Source organism: Cyprinus carpio, chromosome A2 (genome assembly GCF_018340385.1).
Source record: "Cyprinus carpio isolate SPL01 chromosome A2, ASM1834038v1, whole genome shotgun sequence".
Taxonomy (NCBI): Eukaryota; Metazoa; Chordata; class Actinopteri; order Cypriniformes; family Cyprinidae; genus Cyprinus; species Cyprinus carpio.
The window spans coordinates 14,763,790-14,781,979 of NC_056573.1; the positions used below are offsets into that span (position 1 = coordinate 14,763,790).

Here is an 18,190-nt window from a genome sequence, read left to right on the forward strand (position 1 = left end):
CCACTGAATCCTCTGCAGTGAATGGGTGCCATCAGAATGAGAGTTCAAACAGCTGATAAAAGCATCACAATCATCCACAAGTAATGCACATGACTCCAGTCCATTAATTAATGTCTTGAGAATTCAAAATCTAGATTTTTGAAAGAAAAAAAATCAATCGTTAAAAGACATTTTTACTTATTTAGCCAAAATAATCCACAATAATGCTTCCTCCAGTGAAATAGTTGTCCACTGACATTTGTCTAGAACTGTTTTGGACTTTTTGCTCTACTTGTGTAGCCTTATGATTTATTTTTTTTTTTATGCTGATGAGAGGCTGCCACTGCAGAGTGCGTTTTCAGTCTGACTTCTCTTAAATGTGCTGAGACAGTTCCATACACTTCAGCACTGAACAGGCAAGCATTTCCAGCTGCAGAGTTGAACCGATTCCCCATTGAGTGTCTCTGCATTATCCTGTCTGCTCGTGCTTTTGTCTTATGTGGATCGCCGGCTTTCTGGGGGGCTTGAATGAATTAGTGTCATTGTAAATCTGCAATTTTCGAGAAATCACAGATTTGGAATGACCAGCTTGTTTTGTGGTGGTTGAAAAGGTCAACCCTTCGGCTTTCATCTGGTCAACCTCCTGTTGCAGGGTTTCAGTCACCATAGTCACAGTCACAAGCATGTGAGTGACCATCTTCAGCTTTAATGTTTATTGTGTGTTAGTCATATAATCTCTCACAGTGTACAGTTATGTAACAGATGTGTCATGTCTGAGCTACACGTATGCCACAATATTAAGTTGTACAGGTCTTATGAATAAGAGTTTTTACTGTTAACTAAAACTATTAAAATGGTTTTCAGTAATTAAATTAACATAAACAAAATAGATGAAGAACTTACAAAAGTTACAAGAACTTACATTACAAAAGCAATCTAAAATTCAAATAAAAACTCTTTCAAAATATTCATAAATACTATAATCATATATAAATAATACTAAAATAACAGATATGAATGTTTTATGTTCCTGTTTTTATTTGAAATGTAAATTGTTTCCGTATTTCTCAATGATTCAACTTGTATTCTCTAGAAAATGAGAAATATCAGGACAGAACGTGCCTTTATACATCATCTCAAAGCCACATATGGAGTGTAGTTAGAAAGCAGCAGTCTTAGGCTGATGATACACGGGGCAACTTTTTTTTTGAGCAATGTTGTTTAAGCACTTTCACATTGAGATTGGATAACAAATGTCTGTCTGGATACTTCAGATCGGTCGTGGGCCCTGTGTCTCATCTGGTTGCCCATTGGCGGCAACATTGCTCAAAAAGTTGACCTGTGGATCATCAGGCTTAGCATGGCCAAAAACACTGAAAGTGACATTATGTGTAGGTATGTTTGCTGTTGTTTTTTAAGAACACAAATGAGAGAACAGCTTATCCACAGCAGCATGTTATTTCTGCTGCATCCAATTAACCTTCCACTAATCCAGTGGCTTGTGAAGCCAGCACTAGATCACGGTCAAATACAGGCTATCAAAGTGTGGAAAGTCACTGTAGATGTGCATGTGAGTATCAAAGTCGGCTAAAAATAGAAGCGATAAGAATAATATTGGTGCACAACAGTACAACTTGGGTACAAAAGTCCTCAGTGGATAAACAAGCATCAGCTATGTTGAGTGCTGTTATGGTCATTCTTGGATGCAAATTTGTGTTGCACGAGTTGGGAAATATAATGCATTGATTCCCCGGACAGTAAGATTACTGTTCAGCACATGTAACTCTGAAAGGGGAGGGAAGAATAGAGAGAGAGAGAGATAGAGAAAGAGACTAAGGAGATTAGGAGGCTTCTCTCAAAACAGTGCCCATTCCAGTCAGAGCATTTGCATCCTCACTTTGAAATATTGGTGAATTCTCCAACAAGAGACAGATTGGATCACAGAGCAGGTCAAGTGAAGAAAAAATGGGATAGTTTAGGTTAAAAAAAAACGAGGCTTGGGTATGTATGTGATAATCAGAAACCAAGGCTGGACTTGACTAAAACCGGTTATTGAAGAGCAGAGGATATGATATGGAAAAGGTGTATCTAAAAGATCTTTGATTTTCTGGTTCCAGTGGCTTTCTTCTCTTCATACCATCAAGAACTGGTGTTTATTATGTGACAGTCTCATTCTGGATCCGACGTGGTTTTTGCTTTTGTGTTCCACCTGTTGGACAGTTAAATGGTGCTAATAACTGAGAATGGTGTTGCAGGAGGTGTACTTCTTGTCAAAGATCACCAACATGGCACCGGCCAAAACCGAGAGAGTGGCTGGAACAATGAAGAGTCCTCGATACAGAGCTCCACTTATGTGGTACCAACAGAGGAATCTTATTATGCAGGTGATGAAGACCACCATCTTTATGATTGTTGTGTTGTTGTGGTGGTCTACCAAGTGTTTTGAGGGGTTTTGATTTTTTGGACTTTTAGGTGCTAAGAGATTTGTGTAGGATTGTTTCTTATGATTACCTGATGATTCGCTCAACTTTGAAAAATGTCAGAATCCTGAGAGCCCCGAGCCAATCAGCTTCTTCAAAGCATGCTGCACCAACAACGCCATCATCGTCAAAATCATGATAAGGCAAGGTGTGACGGAGGAGGAGGTACGAGAGGTGGACAAAAATAACAGAGTAAGTTTTGCTACAGTTGTGAAAAAATGATTATTTTTTAAACCGATTTCCCAAACCCTGCCATTAGACAGACAAATAGAAAGTCCCACCCCCAAACTCACACCATTGGTTGAATCAGTGCTGTTAGTTTGGATGCTCAGTGTAGGAAGTCAAAGTCTAGAGCTACAAATGGCTTACTTAAAGTTCTCTGCATATTAGGTTGAGATATACAACCTCTTTAAAGAGTATACCATTCTTGACTGGCAAAAGGCCTTTCACTACCCTTAGCTCTGAGAAACTTACAATTATGACAATGTGGGTGATAACAGTGTCATGTTTATGCAAGGCTATTATCATATCAAAGAGTCTTTAAGCATGCATGATCCACGCAGTGCTCCTCAGGGAATGAGCTCATGCGCTGAGGCTGTCTCCATCCTCCATAAAAATCAACATTGTGCTGAAGTGAGGCTGAGACTTTCATGTGTACATAAATATGACATTAAAAGCACAGTCTAAAGAAAGAAATCTGGCTTGGATGCAACTTTAAGCAAAACATGTGCCCTCTTGACACATGATGGAATTGTGTTGGGTCTATAAATATTATACAGTAGTGATGTTTTCATTGACAACACCCACCATGTAGTCAATATATGTAAATGGAATGGTCATCAAGTCCAGTAGTTTACAAACTGCTGTCCAGGGGCCTGCAAGCTGGTACTAAGGGGCCTGTGGAAAAGTTCAAAGAAAAAATAAAATAATGAATACAGAATATAAATACAAACTAAAGAATTTCACATTATATTGTATTCCTTGTGCTTTCATGAGATTAAACACTTAATATATATTGTATTTGTTTTCCCCAGTTTTTGACTTCATACATTAAAATATACAGTGCAGTGGCCTTTATATTTTAGGAAAAGGGTCCCTCTCAAGGGACTCATCACATTCTGTGGCATCAAAAAGTTTGAAACCCCTAGTCCAGTGTTAATGTTGTTATCTAAAACCAAAACTATTAAAAATTGTTTTTGTTAATTGAAATAAAGATACAAATTAATTAAATAATCACTTGATAAAAAATGTTTGACAAATGTTGAAGTACTAAAATTACTACACCTAAAACTGAAATCGATATTAATTAAAGCTAAATAGAATAATTTAAATTTACTACAACTAAAGTGAAAAAGAAAACTGAAACCATAAATTTAAATTCTAAAACTATATATTAATATATGATATGTATTTAAGATAAATTTAAAGTTATATTTATTGGCTGAATTATACACACACACAAAAGATTCAAGACATTTCTAAGTCAAATATTTGTCTTGACATGACGTCCAGTTGTGTTGTGACACTGTGATCTCCAGCCGACATCTCATGGGTCTGCACCCAGTCAGCTAAGCCCTGGAACAGATGGGAGTTTGGATTGCAGTCTGAGATGTAGCCCAATCAGATCGTAATCATGCCTGAGCTTTTAAAAGGCTCTCGAAGATGTCAAAATACTGCAGGGCTCTGCCTAGACAGGGATTTTTTTTTTCTGGATGTCATATGAGGGGAGAAACCCTAATTTGTTCATGAAATGCAGAACTTATAATGTAAGAGTAATTCCACTCAAAGGAGTCTGGCTGCAGGCCATAAAACCTAAATTTGAATCCGCCACCCATTGTCATGCTAAATTATATGTGAGAATTGATATGACTTCCTTCCTCAATGAATCATTTGAACTCAAATTACATTGACTACTGCTAAACGTGTCTGTCTTGCTGAAAAAAGAGCTATAATAAATGAAGCATCACCTATTGCCTCCCTCCTTTGTGCCTCTGCATTTACTGAGACCATGCCGGTATTGAAAAAGATTTGGTGCCTGGTACAAGCATTGAATTTGTTAATAAACATCTTATTTAACTATTCATCAATGTTGAATGCCACTCTAAGACTGTACACTTGGTCTATGTCTCACTTTTTTGTGCCTGTTTTAATTGTTACTTTTGTTTATAAAGATATTTCTGTTGTTTTATACAAAGCTGAAGGTCACCTGACAGTAAAAGACATGTAGTTGTCCTTTAAGACTCTACAACCCATTTGCATGTAAATGTCTCCTAACTAACACAAGCCCTGATCATTTGTTTAATACAAATCTTATTCTTCTGCCATTAGCATAGGGGAAATTATATGTGCATCACAGTTAAACAGCACCATTAAGAGATAATATTTAATGATCCTGTTTATCAGTCTCGCATCCGATAGCTTAAAGTTTTAGATTTCACCTTGAAGTTTGTATGCATCTTCACTGATGAACTCCTGTTGATCCCGGGAGGGGGAGCTTTAGGAGGTTAGAAAGGCTTTCCTTTACAATCATTACACAACAGCGTGACATTTCGCTTCCCTGTGAGACTGTGTTGTGTAACCTGATGCAATCCCTATGAAGTGTCATTGGGATCAACCACTAGGTACAAATTGCTACATCTCATATAGTACTGGCTGTTGGCCTGTAATACCCTTTATATATTTAAAAAGTGATAAATAAAATAAAAAACATTAATATTTGCAAGGGAGCCTCTGTGACTAAGAGAAGACAGACAACATGTCCTAAATTAGCTGCACATCGATTGCATTATAGCAATAATCATATTCAGTTTCTTGATATTCTGGAGTTAAGAACCATAAATGCCAGTAGACAGGCGCTCTGAGCCCAGAGGGAACTCCATACTAAATCTTAGCTAATAGTCTTTATGGGGCTTACCATCTGCCTGCAGTGCTCTATAATCACTCACAATCTGGAGACACACAAGAAAACGGAACTGCTCTGCACTATTCAAGTAATGCCTCTGACCTCATACATTTGATTTTATTCCCTCATAACCCTCACTCATCTGTGCCTTTTAGATTTGCTGAATTGTTTTGAGATTTAACATATGGTACTACAGTACACTCGGAGAGCGGGCCTCTCTTTGTTTACACTGCATTTGTCTATGACTGTACAGCTGTATAGTTTGTTATGCTTGATTGTTAGACATTGCAAAGAATATTTTTATCTTTCATTTTAATGTAATTAGATACAGGAACATTAAGAGTCTAAATGACATTTTTAATGTTAAAATACTTTCTTAATACTTATTATGCAAAACAATGTCATTAACTAGATTTCGCTCAAACATGTAAACACTGTGGCAATTTCAAAACATTGTTTGTTTGAGTGACACACACTCACACACACACACACACACACACACACACACACACACACACACACACACACACACACACACAAAAAACATACACTGGTTTAACTAATGGTATGAGTTTGAAGGTGGGGTTATCATCACATGTACAACCAATGGAAAATGAAAGGATAGTTCAGGAAACCTGCTAGAAACAATTGCTGCATCTAAAATGGTGTATTATCAGAGTATGTAGTGCTTTGATTAAATTATTTACTTCTCCCTGTTCATATGATTTACAAACAAGAATTTGTATAGTAATAAAATTCAAATAGCCAACATGTGGGAATTGTCATGTTACCTGGCTACTGTAATTGTTGACGGTGGTGTCCTTGAAGTAAACATCCCATTCATTTTCTCCAAAGGCTGATTTTTAACAATAATTTATAAACCTATAAAGACAGTATTTGAAGTTATATGCTTCTGTTCATGCCATCAACTCACAATATTTCAACGTGTGTGTGTGTGTGTGTATACATATATATATATATATATATATATATATATATATATATATATATATATATATATACATACACCTTTTGTGTGTGTGTACGTGAGAGGAATTCTTGGTGAAAAACTACATAATCCATTAGTAATAATTATTAATAGTAAGAAAGGTAGTTGTTAAATTGAGGTATGGGGTACAATTAAGGGATCTAAAATATGGTTGTGCAGAATAAGGCATTAATATGAGTGACAATGACATACAGCCAAGTATGGTGACCCATACTCAGAATTTGTGCTCTGCATTTAACCCATCCAAGTACTCACACACACAGCAGTGAACACACACCTGGAGCAGTGGGCAGCCATTTATGCTGCGGCGCCCGGGGAGCAGTTGGGGGTTTGGTGTCTTTCTCAAGGGCACCTCAGTCGTGGTATTGCCAGCCCGAGACTCAAACCCTCAACCTTAGGGTTAGGAGTCAAACTCTCTAACCATTAGGCTACGACTGTGCTTCAAAAGTACTAATAAACAACCAATATGCTAGTAATAGGTATGCTAATAAGCAACTATTAATAGTGAGAATTTGTCCCTAAACTAAAGTGTTACCAAAAATACTTCCAGATGCAAGCCCCCTGCAAACATGGGGAGGCACTGTTGCACACTCAATGCTTTTTGCACACTAGTCTATAAAATATGGAAGTGTGCATATATTTTAACTCGGGAGGAATCATTTATTTTCGTAAAGGGTTATTTGCAATTAGTATAAATAGACAATTTGTTCATTTTTATTTTATTTGGAATTGTATTTTAGAATGTCTCACTTCACCTGTAAGTCCATAGAAATATGCAGTAGTGATAGTAGGGACTAACTATGGGCTACACTTACCAGTCTAAATATGCTTCTGCATTTATTCTGAAGATAATGAGCTCATCAGCCTCATAAATAAGGCCACTCAACCCAGGTCTCTCCTACCCTCAGAGTCTCTCCAGAGATGGATGTGGAAACTCACCCTCCAACAACCCCCTACCCTTAAATGAATGGCTATATAGTAGGGTTCAACCACTTAAATGCCTCTGCAGTTTGCACGTTAAACACTTTCTTCAGCAGTAATGATGGACATCCAGGAAAATGACTTGAGATGATTCATATTTTTCCTCTCCACTGCTCAACAGACGGGTCTGATAGTGGCGTGTTACCAGGGCTACGTGGATGTGGTCATTGCACTTTCTCAGTGTCCATATGTGGATGTGAACTGGCAAGATAAAGAAGGGAATACAGCTCTCATGACTGCTGCACAAGCAGGTAAGGGAAGTGATGCAATTCAGCTATCAAAGGCAATAAAATTACAATCAGCAACTCCCATTAGATCCCCCTGGGCCTTCATTTTAGCTGTTCTATGAAACAAGAGCCAATATATTGTCCTTTATCATACTTAGGCTTAGTTGTGATGAAACAGAAGTAGCAACAAATATTTTCTTCAGTATTGGGACATATATCCCTAAGTGAAAATAATTACATTTACATTTACATTTAGTCATTTAGCAGACACTTTTATCCAAAGCGACTTACAAATGAGGATAATGGAAGCAATCAAAATCAACAAAAGAGCAATGATATATAAGTGCTATAACAAGTCTCATTTAGCTTAACGCAGTACACATAGCAACGGCTTTTTAAATAATATATATATATAAAAAAAGAAAACAGATAGAGTAGAAAAAGAATAGAGCAATCTAGTGTTAAAGGTCTTTTTTGCTTTTGATTATTAATATTTGATTATTGAAAAGGAAAATAAATTAAGGTGACGTCTTGGTTCAGACAGGAGGCAGATATTGTAAATTGTAAGAAAGGGACTAAATGATTGCATAATAATTTTGATGAAAAATGACAAGGTATAAAAAGAAAAGAAACACATGCATAGATTAACCGTTCAGAAAAATTGCCAAAAAAAAGCATTATGAAAATAGAGAGAGTGAATTTTAATTTCATGCCAGATTTAAGGATTTGAACATACTCCAAAATTGAAGTATTAAACTTCAGCAGTTTGTTACAAAATCACACATCAAATTATGATTGTTCAGGAGAGATATGTAACAACTATTCAAAGGACCAAACATAGATGTTTTTCTCCTCAGGAACATGCATACCATGTATAGGGAATAGAACATCATAAACTTGTGTTAGAAGCAGACACCTAGCAACCACCCAGAACACCCTAGCAACCCCATACAAAGACACTACAAAAGCTTAATAGAAACGCCCTCACAACCCATTGTGGCAGTAACTTTGCATGGGCTGGCAGTTTAAATGCTTGTAATGGGTGTGTTTATATTGCATCTGTATTTCTGAAGCTCAAACAGTGGAGCACGGAGATCATGGGTTCGATTCTCAAGGAAATGCATAAATGCATAAATGTTCTTCTGAATTATAGGCCACAGTATGATTACCAACTACCTGCTGAACTATTTTCCCGGGCTTGACATTAACTGCAGGAACTGCCATGGCTTCACTGCGATGATGAAAGCAGCCATGCAGGGTCGAGCTGAATGCGTACGGTCTCTCATGATGACAGGTACAGTATCATCACATAAAAAATTCATATGGGTTCCTAATTTAGTTCAAGCATACATAATAAGCTTCCATTTTGTTCCTTAATGTGGGCATTAATTTTCCCTCACAAGACCTATTGTCTGATGTTTTTCCTTATGCAGGAGGAGACATTGAAGCAAGGGACTTAGGCCGTAAGCTGACTCCACGTGAATGGGCCCTGTTCACGGGCCGCTATGAGACCGCCAACCTGATGGCCCGACTGATGGAACAGCCATGTGCCGAACAGTTCTGTAACTCTTACCCCATGGAGTGGCCTATGCTAAGCAAACTGGTGGCTCGTTCAAAGGAGCCCAAGTCCTGCTGGAGAAAGTTCTCTGAGTGCGTCTGTAACTTGTTTACCATCAGCATGAAAACCAACCCTTTGGATGAAGGCGTCATGGACTACATGGTGCGCATGACCACAGCGCTGGCCAGCCCGTTCATAGCCACCGCCTGCCACACCGTGTGCCCGGGCAGCCCTCCGTGTGTAGGAAAACGTCGCCCTGCTGTCCAGGACATCCTTCGTAGACAGCGTCTGGCTGAGCTGAAGAACCTTGGGCCAGAGCGCCTCAACAACTACAAGCGCCTCTTCCAGAACTCAAGGGTGCTGCTGGTGCCAAAGAAGCAGGAGCGGCGCGCCAGTCTGCAGCCACAGTTACTGCACAGTGTCGCAATGGCCTCCACCATGGCCCTGAGGAGAAGCAGCCTGCTGCCACTTCACATGATGCGCAGGAACAGCGTCCGTCCTGGGATTGTGGTTCCTAAAGTCATGCTATGCAAAGCACCTCCTCCCATGTACATCCCGGAGCGGCCGCCACGCAGAACTTCAAAAGACTCATCACACATACAGATCCCTAAATGGAAGTACAAAGCTCTAAAGGAGGAGAAGAAGAAAGCTGAACGCATGGAAAGGTTGAGACTGCCTGCAGGTCGGAAAAAGTGATGTGGTTTTTAAGGAAGTTTTCCACTGTGAAGGCTTGTGGTCAGTGTGAGGGTCAGGAATACTCATCGTACACTACTCTTTTAGACTGCTATGGACTGTAGATATAATATTTGCTTTTACTGATATATTATTTTAACTTGTAATGGTTCTAATTTATAGAAACAACTAATATTTAATGCATAGTTTCATTATCTCAAGCCGTGTCATAAAAATTTTATGCATACTAAATTTGATTTTTTTATATTACTCTCTTAATTTTTAACAGAGCGTCTTATATAAAAAAGCTGCTAAAACATTAAACATAACAATGAAGGAGTTTCATCACTATGAAATACTATATTTGGTCTTGACATGTTCTCTTCTCTTATCTTACCTTATCTCTTTGAAGGTTATTAATCCAGTGTACCTATTATTGAGACTGCGTTACAAAACTTTGCTTGTTTTGTTGGCATCCTACAATATTCAGGTCACACAGAAAATATTTCCTGTAAGTGTTACTTCAGATTTATTACCTGTCATATCATAGGTAACTATACGATTTGCGGTAAAACTATTTGCGCTTCAAACCAGATATGAATGAAAAGTAAATATAGCTAATATACAAATTGAAATATCAAGCACCATAATGCACAAGGCTTCATCAAACACTTTTTTTTTATTTTTTCGAAAGAGAGCCGTTTTCTTTGACTATGCGTATCTAGGGTGCTTTATCTGGTCTGAACCACTGATCTATATATGACATATACATATGTTTTTATGTTCTATATTATAGATCAGTGGTCTGAACCCGAGTTTGAGTTTGCTCCCCCCTCCCACATCAGCAGCTGTCTACCTCGTTGCTTAGTAACGAATGCGCAGGAGATGGCGGCAAAATGCGTAGCATTGCTCTCACCACTTTTTTAAAACTCGGGTTCGGACCAAATAATCGAACCAAGTGTGAAAGCACCCTTAAACAAATATGGCGCGCATGCGCAAAATGCGCTCTGAACCGATCAGGCAGTTTACTCATGTTCAAAGTGGGTGTTGAATTAGGTGTCATAATGTCTAAATAGGTTTAGACTTGAAATCTACTTTGGATAAATTAGACATATATCAACCATACAGATGTCAAATGAACAGTGTATTGAAATCCTTTAATAACAAAGCAGTTTATAATGGTTGCATCGATCTGCACCAGCAATGCAGAATGAAATGGGTAGTCCAGTAGGGGTCAGTATTACATCTAGTCAGTTGCGATAAGGCTCATGTTCCCAAAATACACAATCCAGACATGTGGCCATATCTGCTCTCAGAATGCATTTTGAAATGTATCGTACGCGCTTATATTATCAATAAAAACAAAACAAAAACAAAATTCACATCACACCATCACCACATTTCTTTGCATCAAACTGACTGCATGCATTAATACTCTCTTACAGCACTGATGAGACTGAAATTGATGAGATTGGTGGAGGGCCTATGTTTCAGAGCTGCAGGCACGGGTTTTTGTTAGCGCCTGCCACACGTATTTATACTGCAGACTGGTTTTCAGGACAAAGTGAGAAGTACATAGCCTGTCAATGTCAAAATTTCTCTCTGTGGGAAAATGGTAATAAAACAGTAGTGATGAAACCCTAACAGGAGCTCGCAGCTTGCCTGCCTGGCCTCTGATAGCTATCTAGGAATTCCATCAAAAATACAACGAATTGAAAACTCATGCCAGTGCAAGCTAACAGAAATCTGTTAGTGCTGATGTCTGGAACACAATGAATGCAGTTGACTAAATCGAAACAAAATACATGGGGGGAAAACAGTGATGTTAAAGTGTTAAAAAACATCTTTTTTAATATGTGGATGTATAGGCTAATGTGGATATATATTATTTGAAACCAAATCTGGTGGTAAAATGCAAACCAATGTCAGCTTCATCCAAAGGAAACCCCAATAAAGGAAGAAATGACTCAGACACAGAACAAAATAAATCACAGAACAGTGATTCTCCATTAGTTTATATAGCAGTTGCAACCTGGCATTAAAAAGGTTCACAATTCTCTCAAACACTTTGTCTAGCAACAGAAGAAAAAAAAAGTTGTACTTACATTTTCAATACAAGTTGTCTGATATGTCTACTTTTTTTCACAGATATTTTAGTTGTTCTCATACGTTCACTATCGATGGTGCTGAAGATATGCGATTTGGGGATCATCCTGAATCCTTGCATCTGACAATTACCTCTAAGTGTAAAATGACATGAAGGGAAGACCAGGGCTTGCTTCATACCTTCCTGAAATCTGACAGACTTGATGTTTAAGGTTTGAAAATCACACAAAAAAGATAGGGTATTGTCATTTTTTTTGTTCTCCGTTCAGTCAATAGAGGAATGTTTACCCATCTTCTCCTGCAATAAGATGACCTGAGATAAGATATAGGCAAATAGAGAAAAAAAAAAAAAAAAAAAAAATTATGACAGTCAAGAGGTGTGTCTATACGCACAGCTCTTCTTCTAGAGCATACGTTGTGTAGGAATCAAAGCCATTTATTTCAGTGGCATCCATTTTACTAAGGACATGAAACACATTCAAAACGCATTAATAAAAGGTAGTAATGCAGGCCAAAAGGTGTTAAAGCATTGTTTTAGCACCTTTTCAAGTCAATATTAGTAGCTTCATCACATCAGCCCTCACTAAGCCCTGGTCTCGCCTGTTTTACACAGCAACAACATGACAATAGGATGTCAACATCTGGATTAGAAATTAAGGTGAACAAAAAACCCCTATGCTTTTTTTAACTAGCATTTTTTCCTTGCAATGTTTCTGCGTTAGGTGACATCCACATCTGCACATAAAAAGTATATATATATTTTGCATTTATATAATATATATCCATACTCTATTGACAGATCTGTCTACGATGAGCTTAAGAACCACTGATTTTCTGGAAGAAAAAAAAGCAGATTTTGCAAATGTCTATTTTACAACACAGCGTCAACGAATTGTACATCTTTGGAGGGGAAGTAGCTGTCAAAGACCATGTCCCTCCTTTTCTTGTTACAGTGTGAATGCTGTCGAAACACATTGTTTTTAAAAAAAGCATTTACAAACGGGAGTCGATAGAACCAGTGACTTGTCGTTAAACATAAATCCAACAGCAGCTCTACAGCACCTCTTAGTTCAGGGATTACCACGTTTGGCACATAACTAAGCACAGATTACTCAATGGCTTGTGGAATGACCAGTCTTCATGTCAGTACAGTTGGGAAAAAAGAGAGAAAAAAATTGTACAGATAGGCCTGGAAATCTTCTTATTATTGGTGGTAAACTCTGTCCAGGCAGTGATGCTCTGTTGTCAGTTAAGTAAGTAGTTTTCTCGCATAGAAAAAAGAGGGGTGCACATTAGAGCAAACAACACTTCTGAATTATATGCTTTCTGCTGCATTTCCTACCCATTGAACAGGATGCTGGAGTTCAGTGAGTGTATTTTCCTCTCTCGTTTAAAATACAGGAAAATAAAACGATATATTGAGCCACATGGGAGGACACGGTAGTCTTTGCGTAATATACACAATGCACCTTGTATCTACATCTGTAATATACAACAAGTACTTTACACCAGACTTAAGAAGTTAAAAAGGAGGTACAAAAACAAGCAAATAATAAAAAGAAACCCCCAAAAAAAGATATAAAGGCTAAGAGTGTAACGAAGCACTCCATAAAAAGCATGGTTTAACATAAAGAAATGTCAAAAAATGTGTGAAACCTATTTCCTTAGCTTGTGTCGAACGTCGTTTTCTTGTGCTTCACGTAACTGTCCCATCTCTGCGCCACAGATCTTCCGCTTTCCCGTTTACATGTCAATTCCCTCCACTGCTTCGAAAAACACCAAAGTTCAAGTGGTCCTTTCTGTAAAACTTCTTTCCTGATTCCTCTCTCTTCAAGCACTTTCCTAACCTCGCTCACTGGCTGGCAGCCCACTGTGGTGCGAGCAGTGAACCGAACTGAAGGTTTACATGTGTGAGATGTCTACTTGTGTTCATGCACATGCTGGGCTGGTCTCTGTGTATGGTGTCCGTAGGCCAGCCTCCAGCCTGCCTCTGTGCCTCTACACCCAAGAGTCCGGCGAGGCTGGGTAGTGGCTCGTCTCGTAGTTGAGTTCACTGTACGGGCGGGATGCCGAATAAAAGTCCACGTAGTTCCCCGTGGACTTCAGTCCCAGGTGCATGGTGCCGTCAGCGGCGGGTGGGGGGCGTTTAAGCGCTTGGTCCTCGTAGTATGGATCCTCGAAGTTGGCTCCTGGGGGAGTCTGGAAGGGAGGGTAGGCCTCTGGAGGGTTGCCTTGAGCGGAGACCTGACGAAAACAATGGGGCTGCTTTGAGAAGTGAAATAAATGTGTTATGCGATAATTTCAGCAACTAAGAATCTAATTTAAAATCAAGTACTTTTCGTGTAATAAAGTTAAAAGGCAATGAATATATGTAATATAAAAGGTACTTCATCTAAACTATTGTTTTTCGTCTTAGGTACCCCACAGCGCTATTAAAAAGACTCAAGTACTTCATCCACACCAAACCAGAAAATGTGTTCATTTTAACTGGTAATACACTGGATTATTTCACATAATGATTAATATAATTTACTAATTTAATATAAAGTCTTCTTGGTGTGGAAAAACAGAGAGTTAATAAATGGCAATTATATTCTTCTCTTCTTCTAAGTTTCATCCAGACAAAAGTTTAATTGGCTTAATTGACCTTTTTAAAAATTGTTTTAACCATTGACAGCCTTATATTTTAAATTTTAAATTTCCAAAAAAAAAAAAAAAAAAAGAAACAAAGCAAACCTGAAATCTTTCTAAATACCCCAGGAACCTGTTTCAAGGTGTGTATCCTTTATGTATAATAACTGACAAAATACAATAAGTTATAAAAAGATAAATAATATTAAGAAATAAAATAAAAAATTGATATTAATATAATAATAATGATAATAATGTGATAATATGCAGATATATTTGTAATAATTCATATTACATTCATATTAATATTAATATTAATATTCATAATGATTTCAATATTATTATATTCATAATAATATAATAATTAAAACAGTCACATTAAAAAAAAAAATCCAGCATTCCAGCTCTGTGTGATATGTGCTGCACTCACCTGGTTATGCTTGATGTCATCACCAGGAGACATGTAAGCACCTCTGAACAGTGTAGATGTCCCACTGGAGATTTGAGCTGCAGAGACAGTGAATTATAAAGATTCTAAGAGTCTTTGACTTTTTTTATAGGTAAAGAAAATGAAACAGGTGTGCAGATATATGAATTAAAGTTCATGACTTTTATTGAGGTAAGAGACTTCAAACAAATATGAAAAGGTGAGATATCAGACACTTTTCTGTGGAATAAACCTGTTACACTGTTACTTTTACTAATTACAACTCTCACGTAATTCACTTCTTTTGTTTATGGCAAATTTGATGGTTTGTCTGGAAATCATTATTGACTCTGTCAGCCATTTGGCGGTGGTTATGTGGAAGCTTTAACTTTGCGCTGTAGAACTCCGAACTGTGGCCTTACCTGCCATGGCGTCTTTTCTAGAGGTGTGCTCACCCTTGTTTCCATGGTAACCAGAATTGGTTCCAGTTGACTCATATTCTGTCTTCCTCTCCTTCAAGCTCATCATGTCTCGAGGGGAGGTGGGGGCACTTGCTAAAAACACAACAAGTCAACCAATAATGAGTGAGGGGGGAAAACAGCCTATTTGTTTAGGCGAAAGTATCCTGACACATTTGAAAGTACAATAAGATCTCATTCCATCAAGGGATCTTTTATTTTACATAAAAAACTCATTTACTGCCATGAAGCAATTCTCTTGTTGCCTTTTGAGGCAAACAAGTGTCAGTGCTCTACTCCTAATTGCTAAATGGAATTGGTCAGGTTAATTGATTGGTTTTGTCTGGGCTTCTTTCTTGTTCCATCAGCAATAGTTTTTCACTTTTCTTGTCAGTTTTGTGTTTGGAAAAGCATTGGTTGGCTTAAGCTTTATATATTATTTCTGTCAGGTGTCAAGTGAGATCTAGGTATTAATAGATACTAAATAGAAAATTATAGATATTAATAGAATAGTATCACTTGACAAAACCCTTAATAAAGGGGATTAACTAAATATAACATTAACAGATAACGGCGTAGCATATGCACATTCAGACATGTAAACATAAATGAAAGTTTAACAAAATTATATTTTATTATGTTTTAAATTATAAATATATACATTTGTTGGAAAGGATATTTGACAATGCAAAATACTACATAACTGTCAAAATTTAAGTAAACTTGCACTAATTTTCACCCAGTAAATAAAAAATGGCTTTTAATTATTTAATTCTTTGTTTATTATTACACGTATTTTCATATAGTTTCAAAGTCGAACAAGGGCAAGGGTAAAACAATTACATTTATAGATAGAAGGCTACTGAAAAGTATCAAAATATAATACTAATAAACAAGTTTACAGTTTTAATGTGACCTACATATAACAAAAAGAAAAATGAAATTTAATGAAACCCTTGGGATATACAAGTGAAGCGCCCGCAGTTGAAAAAATACCCAATAACGTCCTCAGTAATTCAAGAAAATTTTATTTTACAACAAAGCATTTCATTATACCAGAAAGAGATACTTACGTGTCATCATTTAATTATCTCGATGTTAATGAATCAGCTCTTGAGGACAGATTCTGTGTTTTTGCTCTTTTCAGCATGACTTTGTTGGCTAGTATACAGTCTGCCCTAGATAGCCATCTTACTTGCAAACGTATTCATTTTCATTTTCCAGAGAAATTACAAATTGCACAATTAAAAGGTGTGAGATTCTCATTTGGGATAATATCCCACCACACCCTCCCAAGGAGCAGGTAGAGTAAATATGCCCCCTCTTTGTTTGTCCCATGATATGTGAGGACATTATGAGCATTTTATATCCAAGTTGCCTCTAGACTACATGTAATAAACATAATGATAATTCTGAATAAAGATTTATTACAGACTGGAGATGATGTAGCACTATTAATTCAAACAAAAAATGAGTTAAAAGCATAATCTACTAAAATAAATGTTGATATCTGAAACACAACTAGAGAACAGACAGTGCCTGCTGTCTGACAAAGCGTGTTAATTAAGTAGAACAGACTCTTCTGTAGCACTGTGTAATTGGGATACACTGGGCACCCTGCCTGACAGTACAGTACTGTATTCTCCATCCTGTTGCCATCAGTTGGAAATTGACAAATATCAGGAAGTACCCTGATCTTGACATCTGTGTTCCCTCTATGATCACATAACGTCATAAGCCACTTTTTAAAAAAATTTTGTTATCTCCCATTAATGTATTATTTTAGGTTTAGTCATTATGAATGACAAGTTAGCAAATTTTCCAACAACCGACTAGTTGATTAATGAGGTCAACTTGTTTTAGATGCTTCAATTAGTGCACTCTCTGGCAAATGTCATGTCTTTTTTGAGTACCTTGAGTATTGTGGTTAGTTAATAGTTGACTGTGTTTCAAGACCCTGGTGTTCTGTTCCATCCTGATGCTCATCTGAAACCATTCTATAATACAGACTGATTAGTTCACTGGGTGTTTATGCAACCCACTTACTATATCATTTCAAGTACTTTTTTATTCCTCTAATCTACTCCTGAGGAGATAAAGATGTTGATGATAGAGTGCAAAGGAAATGTCAATGATATTACTTGTTGTCAAATTGGAGGAAAGTAGAGCGGCTCTCACCTGATCGATTATTGGGCGAGGTCCGCACAGGAGAGATAGATGGAGTGCGAGAGGAGGAATAAGGTCGTTGTCTGTCTCTCTCAATTGTAGATGAAGAGCCAACAAAGTGATACTGAGAATAGCCATCCTGTCATAAAATTAAGAGAAGCATGATCATCTGTTCATCCTGAAACTTCACTCATTAAAAGCTTCTGGTAACAAGTATATAACAGACACTGAAAGAAGAAGAAAAAGATTTTCATGCACTTGAAACTGAATAAACTAAAGGGTCAGAATGGCCAGTTAGCACCTGCTGGTAGATGCTGTAGCTTCACCACTTGGCAGCAAAAAGCCTCTAACTCCATTAATGCCCATTTAAAAGTATATAGGTGCAAATGTAATAGAAGTGAGAACAGTGAGGTCTTCTGAATTTATTACCTTTTTATAGAGGCTTCGCAAATCTCTGTACTGCCACATGCTGTTGAGAACCTGAGACGCTGCTTTCACCACTTTCGGTGTGTGTCTGTAGGGAAACATAGAAGAGAAAATGAATACAGCACATAGCCCTATCTGCAACAATATAATATAATATAAGCAATATAT

General features: G+C 37.4%; 1 protein-coding gene and 1 pseudogene across 7 annotated transcripts in view; one reads left to right on the top strand and one right to left on the bottom strand.

The window, feature by feature from the left end:
* The first annotated feature begins 933 nt into the window (after nt 1–933).
* On the top strand, nt 934–13,480 carry LOC109055233 (annotated as a pseudogene).
* The window catches only part of LOC109055255 (catenin delta-2-like), a 78,314-nt gene continuing 71,931 nt past the window's right edge, over nt 11,808–18,190 (bottom strand). For all 7 annotated transcript variants that reach the window (XM_042774678.1, XM_042774664.1, XM_042774673.1 and 4 more), the window contains 5 exons: nt 18,026–18,110; nt 17,609–17,735; nt 15,395–15,526; nt 14,976–15,052; nt 11,808–14,158 (listed from right to left, as the gene is read on the bottom strand). In XM_042774678.1, coding sequence (XP_042630612.1) covers nt 13,913–14,158; nt 14,976–15,052; nt 15,395–15,526; nt 17,609–17,735; nt 18,026–18,110 — 667 coding nt within the window. In that variant the 3' untranslated portion in view covers nt 11,808–13,912. The remainder of the gene's footprint in view (nt 14,159–14,975; nt 15,053–15,394; nt 15,527–17,608; nt 17,736–18,025; nt 18,111–18,190) is intronic.